The sequence below is a fragment of the Bufo gargarizans genome, chromosome 7 (assembly GCF_014858855.1).
Source record: "Bufo gargarizans isolate SCDJY-AF-19 chromosome 7, ASM1485885v1, whole genome shotgun sequence".
NCBI classification, from domain to species: Eukaryota; Metazoa; Chordata; class Amphibia; order Anura; family Bufonidae; genus Bufo; species Bufo gargarizans.
Genome location: NC_058086.1, coordinates 105,737,427 through 105,755,425, shown reverse-complemented (window position 1 = coordinate 105,755,425; position 17,999 = coordinate 105,737,427). Strand labels below are relative to the sequence as shown.

At 41.7% G+C, this 17,999-nt stretch overlaps 1 protein-coding gene across 2 annotated transcripts in view; it reads left to right on the top strand.

The window, feature by feature from the left end:
• Nucleotides 1-17,999, top strand: part of ATF6 (activating transcription factor 6) — a 313,452-nt gene that overhangs the window by 183,207 nt on the left and 112,246 nt on the right. For both annotated transcript variants that reach the window (XM_044302165.1, XM_044302164.1), the window contains one exon: nucleotides 6,917-7,033. In XM_044302165.1, the coding sequence (XP_044158100.1) occupies nucleotides 6,917-7,033 (117 nt within the window). The remainder of the gene's footprint in view (nucleotides 1-6,916; nucleotides 7,034-17,999) is intronic.

Here is a 17,999-nt window from a genome sequence, read left to right as displayed (position 1 = left end):
GGAGAACCTTTAATACCTGGTGTGTAAAAGAAAAAGTATCCCCTGAAAAATTTTCGGTCCTTTCAATTCTAGGTTTCTTACAGTCTGGGCTGGAGAAAGGTCTTCGTCCCAATACTCTGAGGGTTCACGTATCAGCCCTTAGTGCAGTTTTTGATGAAAAAATTGCCAATCATTCTTGGGTTGTCAGATTCCTTAAAGGGGCAGATAGACTGAGACCATCATTGAAAGCTATGACTCCACCATGGGATCTTAATTTAGTTCTATCAGGCTTAACAGGAAGCCCCTTTGAACCTTTATCATCTGTCTCTATAAAATATATAACACTTAAAACCCTGTTCTTAGTAGCAATTACATCAGCCCGCAGGGTTAGTGAAATCCAGGCCCTGAAAATTAATGAACCTTTCTGCGTTATCTCTGCAGATAGAATTACGTTTACGTTAGACAACTCCTTCCTTCCCAAAGTTGTGTCTAATTTTCACAGGCAAGAAGAGATATTGGTTCCCTCGTTTTGCGACGACCCGAAAACAGAAGGGGAGGAGAGGTTTCATAAGTTGGATGTGCGGAGAGCAGTGCTTATATATTTAGAGGCCACGAAGGTTTTCAGAAAGACGGATTCCTTGTTTGTTCAGTTTCTTGGCTTAAACAAAGGGCAGAGAGCGACAAAAAATACCATTTCAAGATGGATTAAGACGGCGATCTCAGATTCATATAAAGCGCTAGGGAAATCACCTCCTGAAGCCTTTACAGCTCATTCTACGAGATCGGTTTCGGCCTCTTGGGCAGAGAGGGCAAACGCTTCATTAGAGCAAATTTGTAGGGCAGCCACCTGGTCTAGCCCTAATACTTTTATTAAACATTACAGAATCCATGTTAAGGCAGGTCAGGATCTAGCCTTTGGGAGGAAAGTCCTTCAAGCTATAATCCCCCCCTAAAGTTGTTAATATGTTATATCTCATGGTATGCCGTCATGGAGGATGAAAGGGAAAAACCAAATTACGTACCGGTAATTCCCTTTTCATGAATCCTCCATGACGGCATAGGGGTTTCCCACCCTAAAAAAAAAAAAAAAAAAAAAAAGATATATGTAAATATATACGTTCATAAGATTATGATAGGCCTACACATAGGTGATGGTGTGTGATGGTGTGCAAAAAAAAAAAAAAAAAAAAAAAAAAAAAAAAGATTCGAAAGAACACTCTCTAGGCTGTCGATCCAGAAAGACACTGAGGAGGAGCCGGAGGAGAGTCAAACTTATACTTCCTGTCCCTACCTGGTTGGAGGCGGGTCATCTCTCATGGTATGCCGTCATGGAGGATTCATGAAAAGGGAATTACCGGTACGTAATTTGGTTTTTCTCCTTCTTTCTTCTCTCTTCTTCTTTTCTTTGAATAAATTGTGTAATAGATCTTCAATGGAAGCAATGAGATGTATAATCCAACATAATGAGTGGACAATTAGTCGGGTACAAAAGACATATATAAAGATAAAATTATAAAATTATATAATATAGAAGTAGAAGATATATTTATATATCAGTGCATGAGGGTTCAGATAAAAAATATGAATTAGAATAAATAAAAATGAATGAAAATGAATGACCTTCATTCTATTATAATAAGCGAATGGTGCTATAAATGATTTTATATCCGGTCATAACGTAGGAGAGTGATTGCAGTCTATAATGTACAGTCTAGGAGTTGCGTTAGGCTGTTGTACTTTCTTGTCATATTTAGAAGGAAGTCCTAACTAGAGGAATGTCATATTTGCATGGTGGGAAGTGTTCTTTGCGTGATGGAAAGTGTTTATGGGGAGGGGCCCACCCGGTAGAATTTCTAGACCTATTAATCAAAACAACTGAAAATAAACTACTATGCAGCACATACCAGAAGCCAGTGATGAAAAATAACTTCATTTTACACTCTAGCTGCCATTTACCTAGCTGGCTACTAAACATCCCGACCAGCCAATTCAGACGCTTAAAAAGAAATTGCACACTAGAAAGCCAATTTGAAACAGAGGCAGAGAATTTGAAGAAACAATTCCTAGCAAAAGACTATCCGATTGCAGCAATAGACAGATCTTTAGACAAAGTAAGATCAATGGACAGAACAAAGTTTTTTGACATTAGTAACGAAATCACCATAACCACGACCAAAAAAGAAGAAACACCCCGATTAATTCTACCATATAATTCTCACTACAAAAAACTAGAGACAAGCATTCATAAACACTGGCACCATATCTTAAGTGACAAAATTATAGGTCAACTACTACCAGATAAACCACCAATTACATATACCAGAGCCCCCAATTTAGGCCTACGTCTAGCACCAACAATCAGAAGAAACATGACCAAACCAAATCAAAGCTGGCTTTCACTACAGGGTTTCTTCAGGTGCGGGAAATGTAATAATTGCAAAATCACAAATTTTCCTAAAAAAACAACAACAGTTCATTCAACTATCAATACATACAAACATGAGATTCGAGAACATCTCTCCTGCCACTCCAATAATGTCATTTATGTTCTACAATGCCCCTGTCACAAACAGTACGTTGGGCGTACTAAAAGACTACTCAAAACAAGAATATCTGAACACATCTCGAATATAAAAAAGGGCTACGAACTACATTCCGTCTCCAAACATTATAAAGAACACCACAATTGTGATCCATCATCACTTATCTATGTAGCCATAGAAAAAATTACACGTCAATGGAGAGGCGGGAACCACATAGCCGCCATGTCAAGGTCCGAATCCAGAATAATATTTGAATTCAATACAATGATTCCTAAAGGTCTCAATGCAGAAATGGAAACGCAACTCCTAGACTGTACATTATAGACTGCAATCACTCTCCTACGTTATGACCGGATATAAAATCATTTATAGCACCATTCGCTTATTATAATAGAATGAAGGTCATTCATTTTTATTTATTCTAATTCATATTTTTTATCTGAACCCTCATGCACTGATATATATAAATATATCTTCTACTTCTATATTATATAATTTTATAATTTTATCTTTATATACGTCTTTTGTACCCGACTAATTGTCCACTCATTATGTTGGATTATACATCTCATTGCTTCCATTGAAGATCTATTACACAATTTATTCAAAGAAAAGAAGAAGAGAGAAGAAAGAAGGAGAAAAAAACTTTTTTAAACAAACTTTTGACCACTCCCATATCTGAAAAAAACTTTAACCACTCCCATATTCACTAATTGGACCCAATCAGATACATATATATTCCCAAAAAGAAATAGGCTACTCATTCCCACTGATGAAGGAGCAGGAAGCTCTGAAACGCGTATGGGGCATTGAGTAAGCCTATGATATCTAGCTAGCAACGAATAAGAAGGATCCCACAACTACAGATGAGCTCCGGAGCTATCTATCTACTTCCCTCCTAAAAAGCTACAGCGTCTCCACTTCCCGCCATTAGCCTCCACGTGGCAAGCTCCATCAGCACTGAGCGGGAGATCCGAGGAACGCAGGTGACGTCACCGGAAGTGACGACACCTAATAGCAACCAACGGCCGGAGATACCAGCCAGCGGGAACGGCACACGTGAACATCGCCGCCCGGACAGGAGCCGCTGATCAGCGCATCAACAGCCGCAAGGAGGGTAACGTACCTGCTTACTAAGCAGTCTTTATTCCACAGCCCACCAACACTGGATCTGTGAACAAATAATCAAAACCAGAATTGGATTGATTTTAAACCCAAAATCCTGGGATATATGAATTAGACCTTTATAGGAAGGAGCACCTTTCTCTCCCAACAGGATCTCACATCATTGACACTATACCAGGATATTATTGGCCACCATATCACTGGTCATTACAATATAAGAAAAATACTTTTTTCAGCAGATTGTCTGTTTCTTTTTCCAGCAGGATTCATTCCCTTTTTTCCAGCAGGATCTAATTGAATTGACATTTAACCACCCTCATATTTTTCATATTTTTAATTTGTATTTTTCATATTTGTGTTTTTTATCCTTTTATCTCTATTACCATCATGTACTTATTTATCTAATTATGTACATATACAGCCATTATATTTGATATATTTTTAATATCAGTTATTCCTTATTAAATACTATTTTTCCATACACCTCAGGTGTTTGAGTGCCATCCCTCTACTTTTACTTATATTTCCTCACCACAAGCGTTGGGTACGCCTTGTTTGGATAGAGCACCTACTCCATCCTTTTGTCAATAGAGAGCCGCCTCAATTTTACTCTTCGATTTTATTGTATGTTGGTCGGTATCGGGATTGTTATTGGAGATGTGCCTGTAACATCATGGAATCTCCATAGAATCTTCCTGTGAGTGAAAGCCTAGCGCGGACCCATACATATGTATTTTGGCTGATCTGCTGGTGTTGGTCCACTGTGTTATATCAAGTCCAAATTCAGTGCAGCCATCTACCTGGAAATGTTTGAGTACTTCATGCTTCCCTCTGCTAAGAGTTTTATGGAGAGACTGATTTAATTTTCCAGCAGCACTTGGCACCTGTCCACGCTGCCAAAAGTACCAATAGCTCATTTAATAACCTCGGTATCACTGTGCTTGATTGGCCATGGAGTTATTGGGGTATTGTCAAGAGGAAGGTGAGAGCCACCAGACCCAACAATGCAGACAAGCGGAAGGCTTCTATCAAAGGAAGATTGGCTTCCATAACTCCTCAGCAGTGCCACAGGATTATCGCCTCCATGCGACTCTGCATTGATGCAGTAATTCATGCAAAAGGAGCCCCGACCAATGCATATACTGTACATACATTTCAGGAACCCAACCTTTCTTATTAAAAATATATATTTTTTAATTGGTCTTATATCCTAATCTCATTTTTTGAGATACTGACTTTTGGGGTTTCATTAGGGTACTTTCACACTTGCGGCAGGACGGATCCCACAGGCTGTTCACCATGTCGGATCCGTCCTGCGGCTATTTCGCCGTGCCCGCGGACCGCCGCTCCGTCCCCATTGACTACAATGGGGACAGGGGCGGAGCTCCGGCGCTGCACGGAGAAAGGCCGCCGGACTAAAATTACTGCATGTCAGGCTTTTTAGTCCGGCGGCTTTCTCCGTGCACCGGCGTGCTGCGCCGGAGCTCCGCCCCCGTCCCCACTATAGTCAATGGGGACGGAGCGGCGGTCCGCGGGCACGGCAAAATAGCCGCAGGACGGATCCGACATGGTGAACAGCCTGTCGGATCCGTCCTGCCGCTAGTGTGAAACTAGCCTAAGCTGTAAGCCATAGTCCTCAACATTAAAAGAAATAAATGCTTGAAAGAGATAACTCTGTTTGTACTCAATCTATATAATATGAGTTTCACTTTTTCAATTGAATTACTGAACTAAATCACCTTTTAGATGAGTTATTGATATTTAGTGATATTCTATTTATCTGTATTCCATGTCATTATCTATGGTTAAAAGTAACCCTTATTTTTTTTTTAGATGTCATACTGGCCACTGATCCAGATTCAGGTGTCCATGTGGTTGCCGGAAAGCATAGTATAACATAGCAGAACAGAATAGTATAAATATTTAGCAGATTTGCCCTTCAAGGTAGTAGAACTGTAATGGTGGCCACATTAGGTTGTGTATGAAGCCTAAACCCAGCCCCCTTCCCTCTCCTCCTAAACCTCCTGGTTCACGTGCACTAGTTTTAGAGGGGGGAGAAGGGATGCAAATGAGCTCTTAACAAGGTCTGCCTCTAATGCCACCAAAGGCCTGTGTCCGGGTCAGGGGGGAACTAACTCTGCTTAGGGAGAGAGCACCTTAATCAGTGTGAGGAGACTTATAGGCCATACACATTCCTCTAGAATTCTGAGTTCCCCCTGGATCTGGACACAGGCCTCTCACCCTGTTGAGCCAGTACTCTCTGCTCTGCACTGATGAGGGGCAATCACCCCGAAACAGCTGTCTGCAGATGTATTTAATATCCTCGTCATGTCTCGAGGCTTATTTTAAGAGCTGAACATTGACTTAGGCTTCGTTCACATCACCGTTCAGCCTTTCCGTTCTCCTGCTCCGTTTAGGGGCAGGAGAAGAGAAAGGACGGATAAGCACATAACTGACGCCAAACTGAGCCTGAGGACCCCATAGACTCTAATGGGGTCCGTTATGTTTCCGCTCAGAAGATGATTTTTAAGCGGAGACAAAAGTTGTGCATGCAGGACTTTTGTCTTCACTTAAAAATCATCTTCTGAGCGGAAACATAACGGACCCCATTATAGTCTATGGGGTCCTAAGGACTCAGTTTGGCATCAGTTATGTGCTTATCCATCCTTTCCTAAACGGAGCAGGAGAACGGAAAGGCTGAATGGTGATGTGAATAAAGCCTTATAGATTAGCTGCCTTGCATCTGGTGGCATTAGAGGCAGAACTTGGCTCCCCTCTGACCCGGACACAGGCCTCTCACCCAGTTAAGCCAGTACTCTGCACTGATGAGGGGCAATCACTCCAAAACAGCTGTCTGCAGATGTGGTGCTGGCTTTTTTAATATCCAAGTCATGTCTCAAGGCTTATTTTAAGAGCTGAACATTGACTTATAAATTAGCTGCCTTACATCTGGTGGCATTAGAGGCAGAACTCGTTAAGGAGAGTTAGTTCCCCCCGTGAGAGGGGGGAGAAGACATGCCAAAGACATGCCTGCAGCCGGACACATGAATATACTGTTTCTATACATATGTATGTATGTGTGTGTATATATATATATATATATATATATATATATATATATATAATTATGGTCTACTATTACAAGTGTTTTCACTTTTGTTTTATTTTGTCCACTAGTAAGATGTGGCTAATAGCATACATTGTGAACGGGTGGTGGGAAATGTTTATTTTACATCAGATAGCAGTTTTTTTTTATTCTTGCACCCTAGACATGAAAATCACATCTCAACTGAAAAGGCCTTGATGATTGTGAAAGAGGATCCACTTCTGTACATTCCTCCTCCTCCTCCTTGCAGACCACATGTCAACCAGACAGAATCCCTTAGGTTAGGAGAGCAAAAATCTCACTTTTAATTTTGCGTGACAATATTTTACAATCAAGTTATCTTATTTGTGGTATAAAATTTATGAACTGAAGGTATATATATTGGTTGTGTCTCTTGAAATCATTTAAAGGGTAAAATCAGATCTGGTCTCTAATAGGTAGGTCAATTATGCTAAAGCTTAACTGCAGTTAAGACTGTTTCTTAAAGGGTTCTCTGGCCTCATGCACACGACCGTTATGGACCCATTCACTTCAATGAATCCTCTGTGCGCATCCCTGGCTCCGTTCCGTGGCTCCGCAAAAAAAATATAATATGTCCTATTCTTGTCCGCACTTTGTGGACAAGAATAGGCATTTATATTGCCGGCGCCCGTTCCGTTCCGCAAATTGCGGAAGGCAAGATGGGCGGCTTCCGTTTTTTGCGGATCCGCAGTTTGCGGACCGCAAAAAACGGCACAGTTGTGTGCATGATGCCTTACTCTGTTGTTGGTATCAGATCATCTGACCTGAAAAATAGGGACTTGGGGCAGAAAAATGCACTTTGGGGTACTTAATGTGGAATGCAGATAGAATGTTCATTATGTTACTGGAGAACCCCTTTAAAGGTATTAAGGGGCACATTCATTAAGACCAGCTTTTTAGACGCCGGCCTTAATAACGGCCCATAGCTGGTGGTGGATCCGCCGAAGTTATGAAGAGGCAAAGGCCTCTCCATAACTACGGTGCATCTAGCTCCAGTTCTAAATGTAAGACAGCTTCCGAGCTGTCTTACATTTAAACTGTTTTCTATGACTAAAACAGGGCTAAAAAATGGTAATGAGACAGGCCTATCGGTCCGTCCCCTTCCCTGCCCACGGCCACAATTTTTTTTTGTATGGCTTCTTTGTTGTTTTTAACCCACTATGAACTGTATATAAAAATATAATACAGATCTCCCTTTTAACCCCTAACATTAAAATTGGAGAAAGTTTAGCGAAAATGTCAGTTTTTTTTTATTGTAGATTTTGATGCTATGTCTCAGGTATAGTTGACACAAACCTAGGGAGCCTTAAAAGGTTCAGTATCTTTTTTATTACTGATAATCTGTCCTTTGGATAGATCATCAGCATCTGATCAGCGGGGGACCGACACCCGGGACACCTGTCGACCAGCCTTCTTGCTGTTTCCTGCAGGCCAGTGACGTCACGACTATTATCACTGGCCTGGGTGCTGCTCAGCCCCATTGAAGTGAACGCTCCCAGGCCAGTGATAATAGTTGTGACGTCACTGGCGTCTGGGAAACGAGGAGAAGGCTGTAGTGCGGGCTCCCAGGTGTCGGACTCGCGCTGTTCAGATGCGTTAGTTAGATCATCAGTAATAAAAAGGTGCCGAACCTCTTTGAGCGCATTTTAACCCTTCAAATTAATTGACCTGTCTATGGATAGTGCTGCGATAGCACACCCTGCAGATAGAAAAATAATGTAAATCTTAATTAGAAATGTATCTGTGCTAAATAGCTCTAAACCACCTAATCGAGCTCAGAAATTCAGACAACCTCCAAATACATGCATGGGGAAAACGTGAATAAATGAAGGCTAGGGATGAGCGAATCGACTTGCCAGTCATTACATGATCCACTAAACCTTTCTAGGTATTGTTGGCCTTAGGGATGAGCGAATCGACTTCTGATGAAACATCCGAACTCGATTTGCATACTTTGAATACTGTACAGAGTGAGAGCTCCGTACAGTATTAGAATGTATTGGCTCAGCTGAGCCAAAGTTATTAGTTTGCGAAGTCTTGCGAGACTTCGCATAATAACTTCATAAATTAATTTCTGCTGGGGACGCGGCCAGGCGGATCGAGGGGACCCCATGCTAGGTACCCTGTGGCCCACCCTAGTACGAGCAGCTCTGGGGCTCGTACTAGTTTTCCGGCCCACCAGGTCAGTCCATCTGAGCCCCCTGCAGGTGAACTTGGCTGGTGTACCCCAGAGCGATTTGAGCCTGTGATTACTGATTTTGTTGGACAACCAGGAGTCCAGATTTACACAGTGGGCTTCACTGAATATTACTTTTTTAGTCATTTTTTCAGTGACCAACTGGTAAATCTAATGGTGGAGCAGACGAACCTGTACGCCCAACAGTGTGTCACTCAAAACATGGGCTCCTTTTTGGCTAGGCCCGGTGGCTGGACCCCGGTCAGTGCAGCCAAGATGAGGACATTTTGGGGCCTCGTGCTGCACATGGGCCTAGTCAAGAAAGCTAGTGTCAGGCATTACTGGAGTGGGGACATCCTCTACCAGACCCCACTCTACAGTACGGCCATAACACGCTCCCGGTTTGAGGCCATCCGGAAATGCCTGCATTATGTAGATAATGCAGCATGTCTCCCCCGAGGTGATCCTGCCTATGACCGCCTGTACAAAATCAGGCCGGTCATTGATCACCTCGGGGCCAAATTTTTGGAGGCCTACCTACCTGGAAGGGAGGTTGCGGTTGATGAGTCTCTCATCGCGTTCAAGGGGAGACTCATTTTCCGCCAGTATGTTCCCTCAAAGTGGGTGAGGTATGGCGTGAAGCTGTACAAACTTTGTGAGAGTACCTCAGGGTACACTTACAAGTTTTGTGTGTACGAGGGGGGAGATTCCCGTATTCAACTCCCAGAATGTCCCCCTACTCTGGGTGTTAGCGGGAAACTTGTGTGGGACCTTATGCACCCACTGCTAGATAAGGGTTACCACCTTTACGTGGATAACTTTTATACTAGTATCCCCTTGTTCCAGTCCCTCGCTGCCAGATCCACGTCCGCTTATCGGACGTGGATCAACGCGGCCTCCCTACCCACCCCCTCCAGGTACCTATCCTCAGGGGTGAGACCCGTGCCCTTACCAGTGGAAACCTGCTGCTGGTCAGATATAAGGACAAGAGAGATGTCCTTGTACTGTCCACAATTCACGGTAACTGCATCACCCCTGTCCCTGTGCGAGGTACCACGCAACTGTCCTCAAGCCCGATTGTATCGTTGACTACAATCGGTATATAGGAGGAGTTGATCTCTCTGATCAAGTCCTCAAGCCATATAACGCCATGCGCCAAATACGGACATGGTACAAAAAATTTGCGGTCTACTTGGTACAGGTTGCCTTGCACAACTCTTTTGTACTGTTCCAGTGCGCTGGCAACACAGGGAAATTCCTGCAGTTCTATGAGGCTGGAGTACCTCGGGAACTGGAGGCGCCCCGATCGTCCCTGGACAACACTTTCCAGGTGTGGTCCCCCATACTGGAAAGAAGGGACGGCCCAAAAAAGTGCAGAGTGTGTCAAAGGAGGGGGATACGGAAGGATACCACTACTCAATGTGACACGTGCCCCGATCATCCGGGCCTCTGCATTATTGGTTGCTTCAGGGAGTACCACACTTCCATGAAGTACTAAATTTATAATCCCCGTTTCCATTTAGTCACTTGATAAAAACTATGGTTCTCAGACTTGAGACACCCAAAAAAAATTGTTCAAAATGTTTGTAAAACTAAAATAATAAAAAAAAGTATACAAATTAGGTATCGCCGCGTCTGTAATAATCTCCTCTATAAAAACTACTCCATAACCTAACCCCCTAGATTAACACAGTCCAAAAACAAAACAAAAGGTGCAAATAAAGATTTTTTTTGTCACCTTACATAACAAAAATTTGAATAGCAAGCAATCAAAAGGCCATATAGCCCCTAAATTAGTGCCATTAAAACCATTCCCTTCTTCCCGTAAAAAAATGAGCCCCTACCTAATACAATCGGCTAAATAAAAATAAAAAATCACTCATAGACTTTAGAGATGCAAGACTTTTTTTTGTATCAAAAGGATAATATTGTCTAAAACCTATATAATTGTAAGAAAGTATTCTTATCTCAGAATGGCCTGGATAAGTCAAAGCGTTTTAAAGTTATCACCACTTAAAGTGACACTGGTCAGATTTGCAAAAAATGGCCTGGTCCTTAAGGTGAAATAAGGCTGTGTCCTTAAGGGGTTAACCTTTACTGGATACATTTAAAAATGGAATACATAGAACCCCAAACAGAAACCAACACATTTGTGTACACAATACATCAACAACAAATATATCCTGTGCCGACACAAATGTATAATGATATCGTTTACGAACAATTACTCAGAACTCAGCAAGGGCAATATGAGGAAACTCATCTGCATAAAATATATAACATTATAATGAAGAAAACCATGGTTGTGACCATAACTCACGGTTAGTTGATACCAGTCACTAGGTGCCAGGCAGTCTTCAGGGGTAGCAACCAACAGGTATCCCTGCCTAAAAGCGGAGCACCCGCCCCAAAAGGGGTGACTCCACTAATCTGTGGCTAAACCCTGAAAAGCCCTGGATGTCCCTGCTCAAATCTTCTCTTTCCGGCGCGTTTCCCTAGGTGGGGGTATCCACATGGTTCATCAGGGGAAAGAACTTGCAGCAAACAGGAGATGAGCAAATGCTGCCAGTTACTAAACCAGATGGTCTGATGGTAGATACACAATATATGTGGGCACCTTTTAAGGCTCAAGACATTGTGGGTGTCTGAGGTCACTTTACCCCACTTCCGGTCACTTGATACATACATGGCATTAAAAATAAGTAAATACAACTCATAATAGGAACAAACTTAATACAATAATGCCCCAAGTATTACTATCGATACCCGTGCTCTGTGTTTCTTATAAATGGCAAAGAGCACTAGGCCATGGGTAATCCAGTGTGAAGACCAGTGGAGCACACTGGTGGAACGCCAGAAAGGTGACATGCACGTGCGTTCCAAAAGCCGGAAGTTCCTTGCTGAATGAGTAAAATAAGCCCGGTCTCGGAACGCACATTGCGCATGACTCGTCAACACGTTAGAGCACGATAGGATACAGCTAGAATCGTGGTCTACGTCTAAGGTACCCCTCTGAGCCATATGTGGTCTACAGTTAGGGGAACAAATCAACAGACAACCAATATAAACCTGTCCACCCAGCCTGTTGATAATTCAATTACTGATATTGACTCCTCTGACAACGAAAAAGTGACCGGTACAACGTTTAGGTCAAAAACACAATCTAGGGGAAGGGGTAAGGGAAGATGGCGAATGAGAGGAGGAAAGGGGGGATAAGACAACAGGGCAATGTGTCAATTCAACACCCACCAATAGAATCAAGGTCAGGGCAAATGCCCTCATCTGGAATATCTATTTCCTCTACTTCATCCTCCTCTTTTTTTAGAGGGAGGGATGGGATCCTTTCCCTATCAACTCTGAGAAAGGGAGGGTGGGGCTGTACAAAAACAGGGGAAACCCAAATAAATCTACAGGAGAGTCAGATTGTGAACTTATCATCCCATGTACTTACTCCAACAGAGGAAAATATGCTATCTAGGGGTTTATCTTTTGTACCAACAACCAAGTTCAGTGCTTTTGATGGGATTAGGGATATTAATTTATTTATCCGTAAATTAAAGTGGAAAAAATGATTTAAGACCCATGATAAAGAGATGTGTGTTAAATTAAGGATTACCACCAAGGATTTGGAGGGGGTACGTACCTTAAATTCCCTTTTAGTTGACAATGAACGTCCTCTGTGCTTTGGACCCTTTACCTCTTTGAAAGAAAAAAGTACTAAGATGCCTCCCCCTCAGGAGAATCCTGCCTTGGATATATTCACGAACTTGGTTGTTGAACAGATTGAGAAAATCCCTGAATATAACTCTAGTGGTACTAACAATCTTGCTGAGAATGAAATGATGGCACTAAAGTCCTTGGAAAATGATCCTACTTTGGTCTTCAAACCTTCTGATAAAGGAGCTAATATAGTCTTGATGGAGCATCAAGTATACTGTAAGATGTGCCTCAACCTTCTTGATGACAAAACTTGTTAAAAGGTCTTGGAACAAAATCCCACCCCTGATTTTCTGATTACACTTGAGTCTACTCTGCTTCAGGCTTTTGAAGACAAGATTATCTCTTGTGATGAACTAAAATTCATGACATCTAAGCATCCCCAGGTCCCCACTTTTTACGCACTACCTAACATCCATAAGAGGCTTTCTCCCCTAAAATGCCGCCCCATTGTGTCAGGCGTTTATTCCATTACTCAGAATGCCAGCATCTATATAGACAAGATCCTCCGTAGCTTTGTGGTCTCCCTTCTCTCGTATCTAACGGACACGACGGACCTGATGCAAAAAATTGATAACATTATGGCAGACAAGATTTATTTTTATTTTATTGTGCCTCCGTAGATGATACTTTGGAGAGAGTTCAGAGAAGAGCTACTAAACTAGTACATGGATTGCAGGATAAAACTTACAAGGAAAGATTAAAGGACCTTAACATGTATAGCTTGGAAAAAAGACGAGACAGAGGGGATATGATAGAAACTTTTAAATACATAAAGGCAATCAACAAGGTAAAAGAGGAGAGAATATTTAAAAGAAGAAAAACTGCTACAAGAGGACATAGTTTTAAATTAGAGTGACAAAGGTTTAAAAGTAATATCAGGAAGTATTACTTCACTGAGAGAGTAGTGGATGCATGGAATAGCTTTCCTGCCGAAGTGGTAGCTGCAAATACAGTGAAGGAGTTCAAGCATGCATGGGATAGGCATAAGGCCATCCTTCATATAAGATAGGGACAAGGGCTATTCATAGTATTCAGTATATTGGGCAGACTAGATGGGCCAAATGGTTCTTATCTGCCGACACATTCTATGTTTCTATGGAAGCACTTTATACCAGCATCCCGCATGAGTGGCCTTCAGGCTGTGGAACATTTCCTCAAATATAGGGGCACTCATTTCCAGGCATATAACCTGTTAGTTCCTACCATTTTACGATTTGTGCTTGCGCATAATTATTTTTTGTTTGAGTCCCGGTACTACCACCAGCTCGGGGGCACGGCAATGGGGAGCACCCCTGCCACCAGTTATGCCAATTTGCTCCTTGGCTGGTGGGAGGATACCATGGTTTTGTGGATTAACTTGACGAATTCACGTCTCATGTTGTCTTCTGGGGTCACTACATAGACAACATTCTGATTTTGTGGGATGGTGACATGGAACTGTTTAAAAGCTTTGTTAAACGCCTAAATATCAACACCATTGGCCTTAGATTTAGGTACGAGATAAAACGACAAAGTATTGTGTTTCTTGATATCCGTATTTCTAAGACCAATGGTAAACTACATACACCCACTTAACGAAAACCAACATCTACTAATAGCCTGTTACGGTGGGATAGTCACCATCCCTTGAGCCTAAAAAGAGGCATCCCCAAGGGACAATACTTGAGAACTCGAAGAAAATGTTCATCCAATGAATCATTTCGGACTCAAGCAGGAGATATGTTAGATAGGTTTATTCAAAGAGGATATTCCATTGAAGTCCTTAGGGAGGCGTTCAATCATTCTCTTCATAGAGACAGGCAATCCTTGCTTACTCCACAGACAGACCCCGTCGTCATTAATAATACTATGAGAATTGTTGGCACTTACGAAACCCAGAATCAAAAAGTTCAGGGTATTCTAAAACGATACTGGGGAATTTTACTATCAGACCCAGACCTGGGGGACTGTATTCCTCCTTGACAACTTATCACTTATAGGAGGGCAAGGTCTCTCAGGGACAGACTAGTACATAGTCATTACAAAGCACCCTCTCAGACAGACATGTTGCTCATTAGAAAATCCTGTGGAACTTTCAAATGTGGCCGGGATTGTATTTGTTGTCCCCTGATTTGGAAATCCACAAGCTTCCAGAGTCTCTCCACCAGTAAAACCTATCTTATGAGAGACCTTGAAAACTGTGGAACTCAAGGTGTTATATACTTATGTACCTGCCCATGTCCTCTGAGTTATGTTGGTAAAACTAAGAGACAACTACGCCGGAGAGTGGGGGACCACATTGGTGACGTCAAGAATCTGAGAGACAAACCGATTGGTGCGTAAATCGCCAAGATGTGGGGACTGGGACAAAAGGATTCTGTGTAAGGAGGCCCAGTGGATTCACCGCCTCATTCTCTTGCTTCCTGTAGCTATTCTGCAGTTTTTTTGTTCTGTGTTATTCATATTTGATTTCTGTTAAAAAATAAATAAATATGGGACCCAAGCAAGTGTATGGGCTGGAAATCCTGCATACCCATCATGGCCAAGAATGGCTTGCTTCCGTGCACAATTATCTGAAGGACACCCTGGGCTTATACAGTATATAATCTTTGTTTAAAATACTGCCCAGGTTGATATTGGTTGTCTGTTGATTTGTTCCCTTAACTGTAGCACCACATATGGCTCAGAGGGGAACCTTAGATGTAGAGCACGATTCTAGCTGTATCCTATTGTGCTCTAACATGGTGACAAGTCATGCGCAATGTGCGCTCCTTGACTGGGCTTCTTTTGCTCATTCAGCAAGGAACTTCCGGCTTTTGGAACGCACGTGCGTGTCACCTTTCTGGCGTTCCACAAGTCTTCACACCGGATTACCCATGGCCTAGTTCTCTTTGCTATTTATAAGTAACACAGAACGAAGGTATTGATGTAATACTTGGGGGCATTATTGTATTTAGTTTGTTCATATTATGAGTTGTATTTACTTATTTTTAATGCCATGTGTGTATCATGTGACCGGAAGTGGCGTAAAGTGACATCATCGCCCACAATGTCTTGAGTCTTAAAGGATAACTGTCATATTTTCATTATAAAAATCAATTTTAGCATATGTTACTGCTGCAGCAGCAGCATTATGCATAAAGCAATCTTTAGTTTCTTCACTTACTACTCTTTCCCTTGAGTTTTCCCCTTAGTTACGGCTGTTTTGAATCCTACATTATGAGGGTCTTCTCAAGATGGCTCCTCTGCCAGTTCTCTGAGGCCAAAACTGCATTCCGTCAGGTCACATACACACTTGCTGTAGCCAGCAGCTTGCTGCCAGCCAATCAGATTGGATTACTGAGAGACACGCCTCCACACTCTGAAGCCCTAATGCAGGCACGCAGTGTGAAAGCCTGCCCCTCTGTCTTCCTAGCCGGAGACAGATGAGCCATAGCAATGGTCTTTTAAGGGAGTAGTTGAAATGGACAGGATACATTAATGAAAACTTTTATTATGAGGTAATTACAGATCTTTTGGCAATCATTGACAGGCTAACTCAGTCATACATGCCTAGCTAATAAACTAGCAAATAAAAAAAAAAAGACAGTTATCCTTTAAAAGAGGCACCATTCTTAATGGAGGTGTGCTCTTTTTATCCTGGTGCCCACATATATTGTGTATCTACCATCAGACCATCTGGTTTAGTAACTGGCAGCATTTGCTCATCTCCTGTTTGCTGCAAGTTCTTTCCCCTGATGAACCATGTGGATAACGCCACCTGGGGAAACACGTCAGAAAGAGAAGACTTCAGCAGGGACATCCAGGTCTATTCAGGGTTTAGCCACCGATAAATGGGGTCACCCCTTTCAGGACGGGTGCTCCGCTTTTAGGCAGGGATACCTGTAGGGTCACCCTAGGGATATAACATCTTCCCCACCCCATCTGTTGGTTGCTACCCCTGGCCTGGCACTTAGTGACTGGTATCAACTAACCGTGAGTTATAGTCACAACCATGGTTTTCTGCATTATAATGTTATATATTTTATGCAGATGAGTTTCCTCATATTGCCCTTGCTGAGTTCTGAGTAATTGTTCGTAAACGATATCATTATACATTTGTGTGGGCACAGGATATATTTGTTGTTGATGTATTGTGTACACAAATGTGTTAGTTTCTGTTTGGGGTTCTATGTATTCCGTTTTTAAATTTATCCAGTAAAAGTTAAATTTTCGTGGCTATTTTTCATTAATATAATGTTCTCAGACAGGGCAGCATAAACCTGGGGGCAGAATCCCTTGTAATAATTGCTGATACCTGTAAGTATTGGCAAAGCAATGTGCCTAATTTTGTTTTAAATCAAGTAGTTTGTATTAAAGTTTTAACAAAAGTAAAACATACAAAGGCAAATACCATTCCCTACTTTGTTTTCTGAATATCTTATAACTGAGTGAAACTTGTTCATCATGGTTCTGCTGTCCAAGGCCTTTCCATCCGTGACTGGGAATTTACTGAGCTATTGTTGGATCATCCTTGTGATATATGGGGATATCTTATGTTTGTGTAGACAATAGCAGAATGCAAGCTTCTAGCCAAACTGTGCTTAAATAGCTTTTCTCCCCCTTGCTATTTGAATTTGGCTGTCTTTCCATTCCTATTTTTCCAAGTTATGATTGAATTATCACAGGGGGATGAGGGGAGGTTCATAAAGTTTTCCATTACATGCATCAGTTCTTAAGCACGAACATCTAGGTTTCTGTCATTTATCACTTCCTCTATGACAGATCTCTTTCTATAGCTTATTTGCAAATTACAGACTGTTATTTGACAAGAATTGAAAACCCACATTAGATTCTTCTGGATGCTATGTATTTAGTTGCTATTTTTGAATTTGTTTCTTGTATTATACGTGTGTGTGTAGTGTATAGGTTTTGAAGACCTCACCATAGTAATAAAATGTATGACCTAAGTAATTCCAGCATACAAAAGGAAAATAATTGCCTTTGTATATATTAGCATTTATTGAAATCTTCCTGAGCCTTGCTTTAGAGAAATGCATATGAACTATGTAAAATGAAGTATGATTCGTCTGAAGCCCAGCCAGGTTTAGAAAAGGGTGAAATTATAACCGAGAACAGGCAAATCGGTAGCAGACTGCGAAAACAGGATAGCATAAACTGTGTCTGATTGATACCATACATCCTTCTGCTTGATATGTGAGAAGTTTGACTATAAGGCTTTTTTCTCTGTGTTAAGGTGATGCAATTATGCAAGTATTCTCATTTTTTTAGGATCTGCTTTTCCGCTGAGAAAATGCTGTACACTAACAAATATTTTTTTTTGCTTTATTTTTTATTTTATTTTTTTAAT